At 38.8% G+C, this 19,938-nt stretch overlaps 1 protein-coding gene across 4 annotated transcripts in view; it reads right to left on the bottom strand.

The window, feature by feature from the left end:
* Positions 1-19,938, bottom strand: part of cacna1ia (calcium voltage-gated channel subunit alpha1 Ia) — a 213,327-nt gene that overhangs the window by 80,837 nt on the left and 112,552 nt on the right. For all 4 annotated transcript variants that reach the window (XM_023957619.2, XM_078951512.1, XM_078951513.1 and 1 more), the window contains exons 6-10: positions 12,382-12,541; positions 6,100-6,448; positions 5,935-6,027; positions 2,043-2,367; positions 1,430-1,812 (exon numbers count right to left, since the gene is read on the bottom strand). In XM_023957619.2, coding sequence (XP_023813387.2) covers positions 1,430-1,812; positions 2,043-2,367; positions 5,935-6,027; positions 6,100-6,448; positions 12,382-12,541 — 1,310 coding nt within the window. The remainder of the gene's footprint in view (positions 1-1,429; positions 1,813-2,042; positions 2,368-5,934; positions 6,028-6,099; positions 6,449-12,381; positions 12,542-19,938) is intronic.

Genomic DNA, 19,938 nt, shown 5'->3' with positions numbered 1-19,938 from the left:
CCAACACACTCTGTTGACACCATAGTACTATATGCCAGTCTAAATAATTGAAGGCAATATTCCAAAACAATCACCAGCAATGTTGGTTTAAAGCAATAAGTGCAAAAAAGAAGTGATGAAGATGTCTCTCATAAAAACACCCTGAAATCCATCATAAAAAGTGAGAAACTGATTGTCAATTTTCCTGCATAACTGCGTTTTAATTTCTAAAATCAACCATACATATGGGTTCTACCTCTCCAGGGAAATTTTAATTTTTAGTGTACACTAAAATCACAGAATGAAACTATTTTTTTTCTCACGGATATGTCACACATTTAGCATATTTTCCATGTATAAAATGTCGATCTTTCATGATACATGTGTGATATATTCACGTGTTTGTCATTCGTCGATGTGCACAGATGTCCTTAAAGTGTTTCGTCCGACGGGTCTTTTGGGAATTCGGTTTTGAGCTGTAAGAAATTTTTCAGTTGAGACTTCTGCAGTTTATGAGTATGTAAATTATGCAATCGATGCACAAATCACTAATTACATATAAACAGTGAACTAGTCATGCACATCTCATGTTCTACATCGATTTAGGTGTTTTTTGGTGATTTATTTGTACTTCTTCTGTTGTTTTAACATGGTTTATTTGTGATACATCTGTTAAGATTTCACGAAAAGACAGCAACTTTTCTCACTTTTTTCATGTATATTTGTATCAAAATCTAATGACTCGGAATTGGATCTTAGACAAAAAATTCTGAATGTGACATCCCTAGTCAAAACCATACTTAATGCTTACTCAGCTAAAACTTTTCTAAAGGCATCACTAAAAGGAAAAGCTCCCCTTTTATCTCCCAGCAGTTGTGTTTCTAACAGCTTTTACTGCTTCATGTTCATTTTGATTATTTATTAAAACAAGGTTTGTCAGAAGATTTGTTCTTCCTATATGAGCTAACATGACAGAGGATGTCTCATGTGACTAATGTTTGCTCAAATGTCTCCTGTCCTGCATCAACAGAACTACACAACACAAAAGCGGCATAAACAGACGGCAAAGAGAATCCTTTATCTTCAAAAGCAGTTTATGATTTAAAAGGTGTTCAGCCTTTTTGTGGAGGCTTGGAGTGTGACTGTCTGCAACTAAAAATGCCTGTCACAACAATTAAATCCCACAAATATTATGAAAAAGTTGAACAAAACCATCTGCTGCTGCTTTATAGAACTAGATAGAGGATAGATCTCCACCTTCTCAAGCTCATACAAGGAAACATGGTGGAGAAGACAGTAGAGATATAAATTTGTTCGGTTTAAACTGCTAAATTTGTAAAAAATCACAACATCTCCACTGAAAAACACCTAGAAAGCACTAAGCAGATGTCCAAACCACTGAGAAAGTAACAAAAGAACAAAAGCCAATCAAAAACAATCAACACTGTACCTGGTTATGATGCTCGATGCCCATGCTGATAGTGTTTATGAGAATAGCGATCATTATCCCCCTGTTGAAGTACTTGCTCTCCACAATGCCCCAAAGTTTTTTCCTCACGCTGGCCCAGAGATCTCTGCAGCAACCAAAGCATGTCCTCCTCGGCTTCTTTTCTCTGTCTCCCGTCTCCTCCAGGTGGTTTTCCCCTTTGTCAGTTTCGTTAACGGCATCGTCTTCATTTTCTTCGTCATTAGCCGAGTCCCCCACATCCCGCTTGCCTTCCTTCAGCGACAATGCGCACACGGGGCAGTCCTCGGGGTTCTGTGGGACAGACAGACTGATGGAGTTGGCCTGTGAGCGGTGGTCCAGCTTGCTGTGGTGCTGACATTTAGGTGCTACAGGGACACAATAATAGCAACATGTTTACCATACATGGTCTCAATATTTGAACATGATACATGTCTGATAGAGGTTTTGTACATTATCTTGGAAAAAACAATATTTTGAATTCTTTAAAGCTCACACACACAAAGGCAACATGTGTGTGTAAGAGAGCTGCCAAACGTTGCATAAAAATTAACTATTCAGATGCTTGTTTTTTTCCTCAAAAGGGCCTCCTACTCACATCTTGGGTGCTTCAAGTGATGTTGATCTCCATTCACCTTCCCCCCAATCCGCCTGTTCCCCCTGCCTCCGCCAGCTGGAGGGGTCTTGCCCCTCAGTGTGTAGTAGAGAGCTGCTGATCTCCTCTTAGCTTTGCGGAGAACATGGCAAACCAGTTGAAAGAGCTCCTCGTAGCAATCTCCTGGCTCTGCCATGCTAGCCAGGGTGGAGGAGGAGAGGCACTGCGCCCTTTGTTCCTGCATTAGCTGGTGTTCCCGCTGTTTGGTCTCAGAGAACTGGGTAGCGATAACCACCAGGCACAGGTTGATCATGAAAAATGAGCCAATCTGGATGAAAAAAGGGGGGAAAAGGGTTGTCATTTTATGAACGCAACGCTTTTTGGGGGGCTAAGGGCTGTAGATTCGACAATATGAACTAAAATTGAATTCCATACCCAAGCAATATGACAGAAGGGTAAATTCTACATACATAAATAGTCAATACACCTTGCTTTTATAACAGAACGTTCTGCATTAAAAAAATAGAAATAGGGACAACAGACTTGCAACACTCGTTCCTACATCAAGCTCGCATACTAGCTGACTCCAGTATTGTGAGCCAACCCGCCTGTACAAATGTTGCACACATGCTAAAGGTCTTAAAGGGCTGGCCTCTTCCCAAAGTAAGGCTGACTGTCACAGACAGACTGAGCCAACACATGCGGAAAATACAGTTCAGAGCTTTCTTTTTTTATTCGCTGACTTGACTGACTAGTTCTGTGGAAAAAAGGGTCTTCTGAACATTGTAACGTCTCCAAGATAAGCTCAGCAGTAAGCGTCAGCATTATCGAACAGCCACCACAGAATTCTTGGACACTTAGAAAGAACTCCAATTTCACTCTAGAATTACTCTAAAAGTGCTTGAAACCTCGGATAAGCAGGATGGAGAACGGATCAGAGATTCTTAGCACCTTGAATGAAGGATCTTACTTTTACACAAAAAATCTTTACCTTTTCTTGGATTTAATTTGGTACATTCCCACTTTAACATTGTGTTTGGGTAAAGTGGTGGGTTTAGTTGGTTTTAAATGCTTTTCTGCACAAAACCAGACTTGGACCATTAAACATTGACTTAAGGGTTACTTCCTAAATGCCAATGGTTTAAGAGATTATACAACCCTCATGATGAGGTTGGAGTATTCTTATTCACATGAATGCCTTTCCTGTTTGACCTCACTTTTAGTCAAATACATAAAAGTTCCCTTACTTATTATATGAATGAGATGAAACAGAGTTTCCATTTGTTTGATATGTATTACCCCCAAAGTTAAGACAATAAAAAGATGGCACCAAATAATAAAAACTGACTATTTCAATAGCAGGTATTTCCACAATTTGCTTCAATGACAGCTTGACACTACCAGTTGTGAAACAAACACGTTGTTTACGACATCCACTGAGTTTTTCACAATATCCCTAGCTTAATGTGAGTGATTTCAAACAAGATGCTAACAAATTTAAGGGCTTTATACAAAAATAAAGAAACCTATACTGTGTTGGTACTGAGAAAAAAAAATTCTGGTCATTCTGGAACTGATGCATACAGATTACTAAATTTATTTTTTCACATGTGAAATTCCTTTTTATTGTTAGTCATACTGAATTATGAATGTGCATATGATGGGTAGAAACAAAATCATTAGCTTAATTGTGAGTGGTACATGTAGACTGATTGTTTGGTTTGCAGTCATGGGAATCACTGGGGCTCCTCAAGTGGCTTTTATTGGAGCACTCTGTGTTTGGCATACAGAAGACTGATTAGATCAATAGTCCAACCTTTAGACTTTCATCATCTGATCAAAGATTCTGGGAAAAGTGAAAGCGAGAGTGAATGCAAGTCAGAAATATTTGCAGAGAACCAGAAAGAGGGAGCATGGATGGGAGGTGGGGAAAGGAGGAGAGGTGCCCATCTGTGGCCTGTGGGTCAAAGCAGGTCTGCAGGTGTGTGAAGCTTTGATTTCCCTCCAGGCTTGCATCTGTGCGAGTAGCTATTCTGTGATACTGATCAGTAGACAGCTTTACGCATAATTAGGTAGGGCAGCCCAATGTCACACATTCAGATGATCACTGCATTATGCATGGATGCAAACAAACACACACGCATGTGGGGACATATTCGTACACACACACATATTTACATGGTGAGCCTGATTGCAAAGACAGGCTTTGGTGTCATCTAAGTTGCATTTATGTCTATTCATATTTTCTAAACACGCTGGAAACTTTTGCTAGCTCATTCTTATTAGCTGTCAAAGATGAATGGCCATCGAAGGGGCTTTTGTATCTTACAAATGTAGGACCACTCACATTTCCTCTTGGTTTGGTTTTGGTGGATTACAATTCAATGTTTTTGCTTTAGCACAAAGGTGCAAAACTGCCATGACGTTCAGAGGACACAGTCATATAATTGTCAGTTATAAAAGAATAGAATTAAAAGGGTTGAATTTGATTAAAAACTAAAATCTTGGAAATATGTTGGGAAGTCACACAGCTGTTTAAAGATAAGGATGTGCAAAATGAGCTGTTAGGAAAGGACCTAGCAAGCTCAGGGTGGCAACTCAGTGTCTGCTGACATCACCTTTACTAAAAATGTACAAAAATCCCCAAATAAACCAAAATAGTTACTATCTAATAAAAAATTAAAACGGTGTATGGATCTGTGCCACATAGGACTGAGTTATTCTTTTGTGGAAAAGTCTTTGTCTGCAAGAAAACATTTGAAATAGAATCTTGGCCGAAAACAAGGACATTTTAACAAAGTACCTCCTTCTCAGCCTGTTACCTTTACAGTACTGAGCAGAGCTCTAGCTTCCTTACCCCTCAGGCTCCTACCTATTGCTCCCATTGTGGGGGCATTTGAAGTTTAAGTGTTCTTTTTTTTTTTTTTTTAAGGAGGCTGGCTATACCTCCGCTGGTAGGATGGATGATCAGTGTTGCACTGTGGCACGGACAAGAAACGCACATTTTTTTTCACTACGTTTACATTTAAATGTAAATATTGAGTTTTTGTTTTTCCATGACTTTTTAAAGTTATAAAAACAATGTCATGTATTTAATGAGCGCTGGCAGCTACACGCTAACATAGATGACTGGCGACTTCTGATGACATCATCAACCGGTAGTAACATGCAAGATAAAAGAACGTAGCCAGAAAGGCCTGCGGTTGATGAAGCAAAAAGATTTGGGGAAGTCCTACTGCTGTTTAAAGGAGAAGATGAGCTAGTAAAAAAAGAAATCATGTTCAGAGTGACGACTCTGCCTCCCAATCACTGCCTAGCATTCTGTTGACATCATGTTTACCAAAAATGTACCAAAAGAAAAATTAAAAAGGATCAGATGTTACCAAAACATCTGTTTTTTAGGAAGGAGGCTGTCATTTCGATGGCTTAGAACTAGTATTAATCATTTGTAACCCAAAAGAAACTATTTTGCTGTGCAGGTGTTGAAAAAACAGAGAACTAGAATGATTGAATTCTGTACCGAACAGAGTAATACAACTCCCTGCCCTTCACATATTGACTCTGGACAGTCTTTCACGGCACTATCAGCTTTCTCAAAGCAATCTCCACTTTAAATCACTGTATTTGAGAAGTCGGTTGGCCACAGAGAGAAGGAACCTGCTGACCACAATGCAGCTGAGCAGGATGTTGGGAACATGTCCTCAACCACCAGGATTCCTTTATGTGGCATCAGACACAAAAATGAGCTTTTAAATTCACAAATGTACTCATCATTCTCACTTTTTCCTAGCCTCCCTTTTTTATTTGCGGTTTTCATTATTAAAGGGCAATTGATGCAGTACTAAATCACTGTTTGCTTTGATTCTTATTCAGTATTGATAAAAGCAATACTTACAATGATGAGTAATATGAAGTAGATGAAGTTGTAGAAAGAGTGAGCGTCCATCACATAATACATAATTTCCACCCAGCCCTCCAGAGTGATCACCTGTCAGGGAAGATTGATGGTTAGAATAGTTCATCTTCGACTGTTATCTGCTCTGGCACAGACGGCACATACCTGGAAAATGACTATCCAGGCATAAACAATGTTGTCAAAATTGATGGCTCCTTTGTGCGGGTTAGTGTTGCCAGTGTGGCACCGGGTGTAATACTGGTTCCAATTGATGCACAGACCTAACGCTTCACCAGCACCACTGCCATTGTTCAGGGGCTCGGGACTCAAACCCAGAGCCTGCCTGTGCAGAGCGTCCTCTTTATCCAGGCAGCATATTCGACCTCCTTCGCGCCTCGTTGGCACGTCAGAGCATGACATGATACCATTATCAGAGGCCAAGGAGCAGATGAAGGGGCGCTCATCATTCTCTTCTGGCTGATAGTACGGAGTTGGCAGGGTCATCCCTGAAGGGCTGCGGGGGAAGACGAGGTCAAGAAAAGTTGATTTTAGAGACTAATATAGAGAAGTAAAATAATGTTCTTGCTTTGATGTTTCTGTATAGCAAAACAGGGAAATGAATGAACTATTAAAGGCTATTTAAAAATGAATACATTAAATTGCAGAAATGCAAATAATCCTAGTAAAGACACAAGTTTGTTTACATTCCATGGGTAGTATATCATTTTTCCTAAACATAGTGTTAGGAGTGGCACTTGAGAGTATTGGGACACATATATACAAATATATTTTGAAAATGTTTCTTAACCTAACAAAGCACTTCTGTGAAGTTTCACATAAATCTGAAAGTAGCTGTATGTGTAAAAATCAATGTTAAATATTTATTACATAAAATGAAAAAATAAGACAATAAGAATATAATAAAAATAAATTTTAAGATAAGTAAAAAGTGGTTTAGTATAAAATAATAACCCACTTCTAAACAATATAAAATAATAATATAATAAAAAGTATATAATACAATAAATTAATAATAGAATTTAAAAAATAAGAAAATGCTTTACAATAAGATTCTTTAATAAAATAGTTTTAAAACTACAGCAATCATTAGTAATGTTGTATTAAGCTGCTTATACAGACATTAATTACCATAATTAAAAAAAGAATTATAATAAAATAAAACATTTTTCTGGTAAGAGGTTGCCTTAAATCTTTTTTTAAACACAGGAGAGAAAAAAAGAGAGAAGAGAAGAGCGTTTCCAAAAGATGCAGCATGTGTGCACAACTAAAATGCCACAACTGGGAGGAAGCAATACACAGACAAGGCACGGGGAGAGTAAGGATACAACATTTTATATGAAAACAAGGCAGAAGAAGGACAGAAAATGGGGGCAAACACTTTCTAATACACCATACAATATGACGTGTCAGAAACCAGTGGAGGTGGAGCCCAAATGCAAGGGATTGGGCTAGTTGCTGGAACTTAAAGCTTTATGAAAATAAACTTCAACAGGAACAAATAAATGATCCAATTAAAAAGAAAATATGCCAAAACACTTGATCTGACAAGGATGAACTGGAAAGCAGACACTTAAATACACTGAAGATAAATAACTTCAATGAAAACAGCTGTGAATATTTAAAAACCTGAACCTGATGTGACAGAAACAAAACATGACAAAAAGGAAGAAAACAAAGCGTAAAAGCAAACAACACAAACAGCACAATTCTAAAACCAAGAACACAAAACTATGTCAATAAGTATATTGATCGTTATTTAAGCATTATCAATTGTTTCTCCTGACATATTCCTAAATTATTTTGCTTGTAATTTATTTTCAAGAATTGAAATTCATTTTTAGTTACTTTAATAATAACAAATCTTAACGAAAAAGTTTCAAACAAGTTATTATTTTAACAATTATAAATTTATATTAAAAAGGATTTGCGGTATAACTGAACCTTGAGAACAAATGTGATTGTGTGTGAGCTCCTTTCAAGAGTTCAGGAATCAATAATTGCTCCTTATTTTATGCAGGTTTTGTCGTCTGGAAGTCAGACAGCTCTGGGACGGGTCTCACTGCCTTGTTGAACACATGGACCTCATTTAACAAGAAGTGTGACAGCCAGAGATAATCATAGGACATCAACCTTCTCAGCTGCACGGCGTTCAGAGATGTAGGATTTTAATGAGTGCCAAGAAGTTATCCAAAGAAGAGCTCTGCAATGAGCATTTCCATATTCTTCATGTTTGAATGTCTTTCATGCACATGGATGCCGCTGGGGCAGCCTTTTGAGGACGCTTTTTACGAATATGTGAAATATATGTGTAACTTTTTCCACAAAATCTGAGAAACAAAGTAGTGGAAGGAGTAGTTACATAAAAAAAATACAGGAAAAGCTGCAAAAATAAATCCTAAATATTAAAGCGGCAGAAATTAAGACGCAAATGTAAGAATCACAACAAATAAGGTCTCAGAAAGTTGAAATTCCAAAACTCAACCAAGAGTAATGTGCGTTAGTGAGTGATGGTGTGGGTCAAAAGAAATGCAAAACCCCTGCAGCCCTATTACTGAACACACATTCAGGGTCACCAGTGTTTTTATTGTGCGGATTCTTCCTTTTTTCATTTATGCAGCATTTAAAGCGCTAACATATTTAGCCATATTTAGAAAATAAAAGATAAAAACAAAAAACTGCCCGATATTCATCTTACAGATGCTCTTTTTATATTAACATGACATTTTTGGAGCAAAACTCACCAAATATGTGTGAATAGGACGATATTGTAGCAAGATTGGATCTTCAAAAAGATACAAGCGGACAGAGTATTGGTACACGAATAAAGGTTGTTGCTTATCTGTGGGTGACTTGGCACAGCCCAGCATGGCACAGCAGAAGCTGGCATCACACTGAGCAAACACCTGCCATGGAGAGCAGCACGGAGAGGGAGGATCAAGGTAAGAATGAGGAGGGCAGACAAGCAGCGCCGCTTCAAATGCAGAGTTTGCAGGTTTCATACTTTCTGTTAAAATGTTTTGGGGTTAATCGGCAGGGGTAAAAACAATTTTTCTAGGCTATTTTTTGTGGTGGTTGTTTTTTATTTTTTTATTTCACGATTTTGCTATTTGTTTCAGACATTTAAAATGTCTGAAACAAATTATTTATGCGATAGATTGCTCAAGATCTAATAATATATATATTTTTAAACAACATTTGAGTGTTTTATGTGTTTCTGGAATATGTTACATGCTAGAAAAGACTGAGGTTGCATTTCAAACTGGCCTAGATAAAATAATAATAATAAAATAAATCATAATTCATGCAATTTGGAACACAGACTTTTATTCTGCGGGCAGCATCAATGCAGTCAGGTTTAATAAGATTTTGAACAATGATCAACAACAAAGTCTTATTCAATCTTTACATTACTTGACAGACTTATTGATCAATACCAGACGCATCCTTTTATTGAGGCATCTGATTGGCCAATATTTACCTTGAATAACTTTAAATAAAGAACTTCTTTCATGAAAAAAAAAAGATAAGCAAAAACATGTTTAAAAAGGTATCAGAGCAACAGATATTATTCTAACAAATAGAATGACTCAGTAATAGCTGTTTATTTCTTTATAGTCTAGTGGGATATTGGCTTCTTGCAGGTAGGGGGTAATTCCTATTTGGAATGCCATGGGGGAGGGGTCACTCAGTCCAGCTGTTTTATACAGTCAATGGAATGACCATGGCAGTTATTTGACTGCTAGGAACTTATTTGGAGTGAATTGAAAATATCTTAGAGTATTTGGGAGAATAGGTAAAAACACATCAGGACACTAACTTACATCAATGATAATTGAGTGTTCTGTCACCAAAACAGTAAACCTAATTTATTTTATTTTATTGGAATCTTCATTTTATCTACTTGTAATTTTTGTCTCTCTTGGGTTTAAATCAAAGCTATAACAAGCTTTTAGCTTCAGAGAGCATAAACAAGACAAAAAGACAAAGTAGTAGGAGAAAAAACATGGCGAACAGTGAAATATGACACCCCCTGTATACAGCATGGAGTCAGCTCAATTATTATGGTCATTTAAGGTAGTAATACTCTGATCTCTATTGTGTTTTGAAATTTTCATGTTAAAGTTAAAGTAAAACAAGCCCATGTGACAAACCACTACATACATTTTGTGAAATTTTGATGTTTCATAACACATGCATGATATACATAATTCATACATGTGTCTTGCGTTGGTCATTCGTTGATGCTCACAAATGTCTGTCAAGGGTTTCGGCCAACGGGTCTTTAGGTGAATTCGGTTTTGAGCTGCTCTAGATTTTTGGCGGGTTGATAATTATGCAATTTATGGGTATTTAACATAGTTTAAATATAATTATAATGTAAATTTTATGTGATCGTGCATAATTTTTTTTAGATGCACACGCAAACTTGTGGCTTTCCACAACCGTTCCACGTATGTCAAAGAGATTTTTCACGCATGTAGCACCGCTGAATAACTTTTATACCATATACATGGCACACATAACACGTTCAAATTATGTAATTGACACACTAATTATCAATGAATTGCATTTAAACAGCGCAGGTTCATGGCCTATGTTTATTTATGTGTTCTTTGCGTAGTTTATTCATACTTCTTCCGTGGTTTTAACATGATTCATTTGTGACACATCTGTTAATATTTCACGTAAAGGCCACACATTTTCTCACTTTTTTATGCAAAATGTACATAGTGGCTGTATGACATGGCTTTTAGAATAAAATATACACACATTTAGGAAAAATCAGTGTCCTATCGATCCATAGGCAATTTTTTAACCAATTTATGACTGTCTCTGGAGTTTTATTGTTAGATTTATGTTTTCCTCAAAGGATCCTAAGAGTTATAATGAACGTTGTGTAAGGTTAGAAGGCAGGAGTGGGGAAATCTACCATTTACTTTCTTGTTTGTTTTCTTGTGCTGATAAAAAATCTATGACAAGGTTTAGACATCATGACAAGCTCAACCCCTAACAATCTCCATTTTTGGTTTGTTTCATTGTTTTTTAAACTCTGAAATGTAAAAAGTACGTGACTGATTGAATGAAATATTTCACACTAGTTGGTTTGAAGGCATAAGTGTGCATGTGTGAACACTATCTGTATTGTGTACATGTTGACATGTGGACATTTTTGCAGCTAGCAGGTGTGTTTATAACATTTGAGTGTGTGTGGACAGGCCCCGCCCTTTGAGATTTGTATTACATCTGAACCTCACTGTAATGCCGTAATGATAAAGATCCAGTAGCTTGTTGCTTTATGCTGCTTCATGGTTTTACCCCCCGCCCCCTCCTATGATCAACCTCCTATCCCCCCCCTAACATCCCTCTCTCTTCTTCCCTCCTTTCCTTTTCCATCCGGTCCAACACAAAAGATTTTCAAATACGATTAAAATGAATAAAGTTTGGCCTCGATTACAAAAGGAGTTTATTCAGACATACCTCTGGTTTGTCTGAAGATTAATAACCCCTGTTATTATAGTAAAATATGTCCAACACAAGAGGCCGCCAGCTCTCATCTGTCTGCCCAGCTGTTGGACAGGACATATTTATAAAAAAATATATACATATATATGAAATGTAAAAAGTAAGCATGTAAAGTATTCTGTATGAAATCTAAAGGGGAAATCAAATACTTCGCTCTATTAGAACAATACACATCCATAATAACCCTTCAAAGATGTTTTTATTTAGTGTAGGAGCCTCGGAAAACCAACTCGCAGCCTTCTAATCAAGTACCCAGACCTCTTGAGCATCAAATGTAAGATTTAAAAAAAATGTTTTATTTGGACAGTTTTTAGGAAAGCTGGTCTGAAATAATAAAGCTGACAAAATTTAAAGAGACACATTTCAACTTTTAATATAAAAAATAATTGTAGGACTAAAAATAAAACCCAAGATGTGAAGCTGGTGATATATAAACCTTCTGGTGTGTTTAAGTGAGGCACAAATCAGGGCTTGCTGGTGGACATATGTCCCCTTTTATGTGGTTATTAGATCTGCCATTAGGGCCGGCTGCGTCAGCACAAACAAAAATATCACAGGAAAAATCACAGGAAGGTGCTGGGGAATATGTGTGGCTTATTTACATATCGCAACACACAAATACACATCACAGATGTCTTTCAAGTGAGCTGATGCAAGCATAAAACGGAAACTGAGAGAATGTAATAAAACCCCATTGAACACCAGTGAATGCATGTCACGCGGACAGACGCAGCAGCTGATCCTGTAATGTAGGGTCATAAATATGGACACTGCTGGATACTGGAGGCCTGCTTGCAATATGGGAAAAACAGCTGTTACAGTTGTAGCTTATAGCCCAGATGGAAAAAAAAAAAATCGTGTAGAATGGCAGATCGGTGACAGAAGTGTTAGTTTTTTACTCACAGGGTAAAGTTCTCCTTGGGGTAACAACGGTTCCTCAGAAGCCCCGCCCACAGCTGCACACCGATGATGCCGAAAATGAAGAAAACAAAAAAGCAGAGCAGCAGCACATTGCCCAGCATGGGTAGAGTATCCAGCAACAGATTCACCAGGATCCGCATACCTGTGGATTTTAGGACACCTTTCAGTCAGAGCTCTTGGTAAATCAACAACAAACACCAAAAATTACCTTTATGGTGAAAAGTACAGTAAAAGATTCTTGTTGCCAGACCTTAAAATGAAATTCATGCAAGATGTTTTTGTATGATTCACCAGCTGACAGGAAATGGGAAGTGCACAACTCCTGAGAAAATACGTGAAAAAAAACTGGAACATGCTGAATCTCTTGAGGGATCTCGGGTCTGTCTTCCATGACAGATAGTTTTAGCTCAATCACAGATAATTTGATGGTTTCAGAGAGCGGACATCAACCTCAGGCTCCCTCCACAAACACAGACCTGGGCCCTGAAAGACCCTCTGTCAGCTGATGAGTTCGACATCCTTTAAAAGTTGTTAGATCAACTTCAGTTTTGAGCTATCGACTTGCTGGAAGACACAGTTGCAATGTGAAGCTAGATCAGTAGGAGAACTTTATTTTTATTCTTTTTCAGTGATCCCAAAAATCTAGTCAAGCCTCTAACGTCATCTTCTCATAGGTATCCAAAACCATAAGCTGTAGTCATAAATGTTTCAGTGTCCAGATTTTAATATGCAACAATTTGAATAAATAAATGCTCAGAAATGCATTAAGAACTGCCACGAGAACATGCTAAAAACACCATTTTCATCGGAGTGGGTCTTTAAGCACACAGAGACAGAGCAGATGAGAAGAATAACATCTCTTGAAGAAAGATCTGGCAGTTTAAAGTTACTGTGGCAGTGACACAGATGTGTAATCAGACTGCAAGGGGTCGCGTTTCTAAACAAATGGTGCCTAATTGCAGAAACACAATTGAGCTCTGACAAAAAAGCCATGACCCCCTATTCCCTCGCTGTGATGCCACATTGAGAGTGTGATTACTGGGAAATAATGACAGCTGATTGGAATAATGATGGAGCAGGGATGACACCTGAAAGAGGTGTTTTACTGTAGTGCCAGTAAGAGTATGACTAAAAAAGTGTGAACATGTCATCTTTTTTTGTGTGTGCGATCCTTAAGAGCATTGACATTACTGATCTACTCAACAGTTGGTTAATGTGTCACAACTGCTAACAGAACGAGCAGCAGATATGAAGAAGTGATGAAGTTCAAAGCTGCTGCTCACCTGCCTCAGACACACAATAATGCCTACAGTAGAAAGAGTAGAAACACAGTGTAACCCTTGCGCATCCTAGGCACGTTAACATTGGGAGTGGGGTCATCTAGACCCCACAAGTGTGTTAAAACTTTTTTCTTCAATGATTTGTAATCTTCACTGATGTCCATGGATTACATGAAATCCTTTGCACCTTTATCCACCTTTGTCATGGTAGGGAGAACACGTCAACGTAAGAATCGGGTCATCTGGACCCCCTAGGATAGCACAAGGGTTAAAGACCCACTCCAATGAAATTTGGGATTTTGGTGTTTTTAACATGTTCTTGTGCCATTTTTCTAATGATTAAGGACATGTATTAAGAATATGAAGCTTAAAACGACATTTCTGAGTATGTCTTTATTCAAATTGTTGCAAATCAGGAGCAGATGAAAAATACTTTTGAAATAAAAGCTTGTAGCTGTAGCTACAACCGATGGGCCACAAGCTGCCTGCTCCGCTCCATTTCGATGCATCCACTTCCAGAGAAATAGATCCATGACCGTCTTCGTTTTCCTCGTCTGAGCTGGTATCTGGCTCAAAACAGTACAGCTTGATTGCTCCAATATTGCTCAAAAATCTTGGTTGCACTGATAATGTTAATTTGGGGTTGTGAGGGCAGTAACATTGACTTAAAACAGCTTACTTACGGCTCCAACCATGTCAGTCTCCATTGGAGCCAGATAAGGTTAGGAAGCAGTGATTGGTCTGAGTTGGGGGTGTGTGTTGGCAAAATCTTGCTATATGATATGTATCATAATACAATTCAAGTGTCATTCGTTCTAATCTGGGGCCCACTTCAAAGTACCACAAGCCGCATTCTAATATGGTACTGGCAGCAACTAAGTACATCTCTCATAACAACAAAAACTGTGAGGCTGACTGAACATTTAGCAATCAACACAAGCTGATTCTCATGGGATCTTGTTTGTTTTTTTTATATATTTTTTTACTTATCCTGTCAATTAGATCTTGTTGTTTAGGTGCGGGATAGAACTGCTCAAAGAGGCTCAGTGTACTCTGCTTCCAACTAGCAGTTGGGGGTTTAAGTGGAAAGCAGGAGTCAGATGCTTAAGGACGCTCATAAATAATTAAATAAATATTTTAAATTGATACAAGTATTGCCAAATGAAATATCGCGATACATCGCCAAAATGATTTTCCATTACACCCTTAGTCTGAGTCAGCATTTCTATGGCAACTACTGTCACTAGTCAGGAGTAAGCTTGTTGTTAGCCCAAACCCCTTCCGGTGAAAGTCTATAGCAGGGGTCGGGAACCTTTTTGGCCAAGAGAGCCACAAATGCCACATATTTTGAAATGTAATTTCGAAAGAGCCATACAATAATGTAGTGTCCCTTTCCCACACTGAGGCACGGAGACTTAACCTCTTTTAAAGTTCTTTATTCCGATTACTGTAGACCGCAACAAACGCCGTACAATTAATTCAGCAACTCCTGAATCTCTCCCGCCGACACGAGAGCGCTTCTCCCAACTTTATATTCCCCCCTCCCGCTCCAGCCCTCCCATTTCCCTTATTCGGCCCATAGCTGAACCCCATTGGTCCAAACTACCTAACAACAGGCTGAGCGACAGAACTGAGGGCCAATCAGATCTCTGCTTGACGCGTTCAATGAACTCCAGAACTTTTAACGCGGCCCAACAGCCACCCAACTCAGTCCGCGACAATTTGTTTAAAACTAAATATACAAGTGAATGTGTGCATTTGATTTAATTTCAACATTTTTAAAGTACAATAAGTCTGTGGATTCTTTTTAATAATATTGTTATTCTGTTGCTAATAAATGATGAGTATTTCTCGTGGTAGTTTTGCTGATGGTCTAGTCTGGTTGATAAGTGGTGAGTTTCTGCTTCGTTCAGGCGTTGAGACTTTAAACGTGATCTTAGGTCTGAATGTTCTGTAGATGTGAGACAGACTGCTCACATGCAGACGGGGAGCCAGACACACACTCACACGCCGCAGTGAGTGACGGGAAGCGGGTTTTACGTTTTTACAATCCCTGCGCGATTCACCTGCTGCCTGTCCCCACAACCCCTCACCCCCACCCTCTGCTTTCTTCCTCACACATCCCGTCCTCGCATCTGCGCGCACTTTCTCAGAGACGGGAGCGCGTAGTTTTAGGCACGGCAATTCACAGGTTTCCAGCTGGTACAAACTCTGTGAAATAATAGATAATAGTAACTGATAGCGCTGGCGCAGATTTCTCTCTCTAAGCACTGCTACTACTGCGCGCCTCTGGCATCGCATCGCGCCCGAGAAGGACTGGTCTAATGAAAAAAAAAATACTATAATTAAAGATTTGTCTGCGAGCCACATGTGACCATCAAAAGAGCCATATATGGCTCGCGAGCCATGGGTTCCCGACCCCTGGTCTATAGGATTTGGGTTTTTGGAGCCAGAGGGTACTTCCTAGTTGGAACGCAAGGGGGGAGGGGTCACTCGGTACAGTTTTCTTTTAAAGTTAATGGGGATGTAAACTAGTAGGAGAGTGTGTAAACAGATGGATTATGGGAAATGAGGGCAGGGTTACTCCACTCTAAAAGTCCCACCCACAACTCAGAGGCAAATTTCTAATGAATTTGTGCCGCTCTGCAGAAACGTCCTAGAAAATGACACAGTTTTCTTTTTTAATCCTGGCTAAAAACTGCATAACTTGGAGTGCTTTTACAATAGTTTGAAAGATGATTGGAGTGGGACATGAGTTGTCATAAACTTGAGCTTTTTTTATCATAATCAACAAGTGGCATAGATTAACAAACTTTCTCAGAATTTTCCTCTCTCGGCCTTCTTGACAGAAATGTTTTCCAACTGCTGCAAATTTTTAGAGGGATTTAAGTCTTTGCTCTTTGCAGATGGTGTAGTTCTTTTTGGCTTCATTAAGCCATGACCCTGGCACACGCTGCAGGGTTTTGCAGAAAACTATCAAGAGGCAGGAATGAAAAATACAGAGTCTAAATCTCCTTAAGGCTGCGGTTTGTTCACAGGCAACTGAAGGATGGAGCACAAGATTTAAAGCAGTGTAATTTAGACTTTGCACCGGTGAGATGTGGTAAGGGAGAGTCCAGATAAGAAGCAAAGCTTCGGTTTAGCCTCCCACATTCACCTACAACTATAAGCATGTAGGGTTATGAACAAATGGGTTCACAGCAACAGGCGGCAGAAATAAACCTTTCTCACATGGTGGCTGGGGTTTCCATTAGAGATAGGACATGAAACTCAATCGGGCGAGAGGAGCTCGAAGTGGAGATGCTCCTTCTCTACATTTGGGAGGTGGCCGGGCCATCTGAGAGGATAGCCACTTGGGTGAGATTTTCTTCTCCGGTTTAGTTCAATTTATTTAAGATGATTTTTTTTGAGTTTTTGTCGCCAACCCTCCACTTTTTCTAAGTTTCGGTTCTCCACAGCATGACAGCAGAAACCAAGTGGAGTGACAGAACCCAGATAAACTTAAGTTGGTGTATTGGATGTCTTTAATATTTTTTTTAGGCCAGGTCAAAGTCAGTCTTTGTTAGTATAAAATGTTACATTTTTCTAAGGAAGCACTGCTTACATATAATATTTTCATTTCAGCTGTTGCTACTATTTGTATGTCGAAGTTAGACGCAAGTCGTAATGTATTTGTTCCCAGAAGGTCTTGTCATTAGGCCACTTCGGCATTTACCCTAATTGGCTGTACAGGACCAGAGATGGATGGAGGGACACAAAGAGTGAGATAATGAAATGGTGCCCAAGGGTGTACCAAAAAACAACGAGCGTTAGAAGCAGGAATAAAGTTCACATTAAAAAAATCGTGAAGTCAAACACAGCTTTAATGAAAGGAAAAGGGAAAGTAAATAAAATGTGATTAACGTGATCAAAAAACTAAACCTAATTCTGCTTCTTTTTATGTCATTCTTTTTCCTTTCTAGCTGCTCAAATAAAGTGTATTTTTCTGCCTTTTGTCTTATTTCCTTCTCTCATTTGTATTTTCTCATGCTGACTAAAGATGATTGCCTCTTTTTTTTAATAATGTATAATATATAATGCTTGTGGCTTATCTCTGTTAGGATTGCTCACCACTTTCTGGACACCAAAGCAGCTTCATATAAAAAAAGCTAAAAGCACACACACTCTGGCCTAATATTAGCCACTTTGTTGGGGTGTAACAAATTGAGGTGTGTGAGGGTGTCAGGATGTGCTCATGCTGCTTTGTATCTGTGAGCACCGATTCAACTAAAAGGATAAATAGCTTTAGCCCCCTTGTTTCTTCAACAGTAATGGGGTCACACAAAGGGGACAGAATCGGGCTGCCACACACTTGTTACACTAAAGTCACTGATAACCTGCAGCAGCAATGACAGTTCTAAAGTAATGTCCCTGAAGGAGGCCTCACCTCTAAACTACTTACATCTATTCTTTATGCTCACAGCTACTGTACATCCATTATGCATATGCTGACAAACGGGTTTTTATGAAGATTTGTGCCCTGCTGCATAAATTCACATGAGTGCCCTTGTTGAATAACTAGCTCTTTTGTCCCCAAAACATCCTGCAGACTCTAACAGTTTACAATCAGACATTTACTTGAGCTTCTGCTCCAGATGTTTCAAACGTTGGAGAAGACGTCTATTTCAGTGCCGAATGACGGGAGTGTGTGACATGAAAGGAGATCAGCTGTGTTTGCAGTTTATCTGATCCAGAAGCCACAGAAAACCAAATAAAATAAAGAAGTAACCCCTTCACATAGGGGTCCCTTAATTAATGTTAATTAGTGCGTTATTAAGCATTAATTGAACATGAAATGAGTATTAAAAACTGATATTATGCATTAACTGGCACAATTACAAATGTAATTGAATGATGTATTATAAAAATAACCAGTTAATTACCTAACACTACTCAATTCTTACTAAGAACTACAAAAATTGCATTTTTAAAAAGTATTTATCATTTCGTGAGGGTTACTTTGCATTAAATAATAAGGTTTCACTATACCCCTAATATTGCCCAAGTACTTTGGTTGTCCATTGTGCTGTGACTGTGGTTGTTTGATGAAAGCAAAAAATTCAAAATTCAGAGAGCCGTGGTTTGATGTCTAAGCAAGTAAATTGTAGGATACGATGGCGAATACACATTTACTGAGACATTCATCAAACACAGAAATGAAAACTTTAATTGCTGCAAATTTTTGCTGTTTAGTAATTATGTCTATGAAGACTCTAATTCATCCAGGTTGGTTCCATTATAGTAGATTTAAGGGGATGTCATCTGGACTTGGTTTTAAAGTTAGAAGACGTTTCACCTCTTATCCAAAAGGCTTTGTCAATTCTGAATTAGCTGGTCGAAGAGCTGGTGTATATGCGCTCATTGGGGAGGAGTCAGACCTGAAACTGGATGGTATTGTCAACTTAGCCTACATGGTTTCGGGTCGTTAAGAGTCCTTTGTCCTCAGCTGGGGGTTGGGGAGCCAGTGACTCCCTCCCCAAACTGGTCATCTGTTTCAGCTATTAACAACCCAGGTGGAACTGGTTTGGTTTGTTTAGGTTTAAAAACACTGCCGTGGATGAATGGAAGAATAAACCTGAGACCACCATTATTATTAAGAGAATGTTTATCCTTCTTGACAAAAATGGCTTCTTTCACTCCTCGCTCAAACCATCCTTTCTCTCTGGCTAGAATTCGGACTTCACTGTCCTCGAACGAGTGGTTTGTGGCCTTCAGGTGGAGATGCACTGCAGACTCAGGTCCACTTGGGTTGGCTCTGCGATGTTGGTAAAGCCTCCTGTGTAGAGGTTGTTTGGTTTTTCCTGAATACTGTTCCTTGCAGTTCTCTTTGCAGTGGAAAGAGTACACAACATTACTCTGTAGCTGGGATTTTGTCCTTTGGATGAACCAGTTTTTGTCTGAGAGTATTAACTGGTTTGAGATGAACTGATATGTTATGTTGTTTGAAAATCTTTTTAAGTTTTTCAGACAGGCCTGAGATATACGGAATTGAAATACTGTTCCCTTTCGGCTCTTGTTCCTTCTTGTCTTGTTTTTCTGTATGTTGGGATGTGGTGAATGCCCACTTGGGATATCCACAGGTTCGGAGGGCTTGGCGGATATGTTGCTCTTCTTTCTTCTTTCCGTCAGAGCTTGTGGGCACCTCCTGGGCTCTGTGTTGTAGTGTCCTGATAACGCCGAGTTTGTGCTGTAAGGGGTGGTTTGAGTCAAATAACAGGTA

The sequence above is a fragment of the Oryzias latipes genome, chromosome 8 (genome assembly GCF_053564925.1).
Source record: "Oryzias latipes strain Hd-rR chromosome 8, Olatipes_Hd-rR_3.1".
NCBI lineage: Eukaryota > Metazoa > Chordata > Actinopteri > Beloniformes > Adrianichthyidae > Oryzias > Oryzias latipes.
Note: the sequence above shows the minus strand (reverse complement) of the source record. Positions and strands in the feature narration are given on the sequence as shown.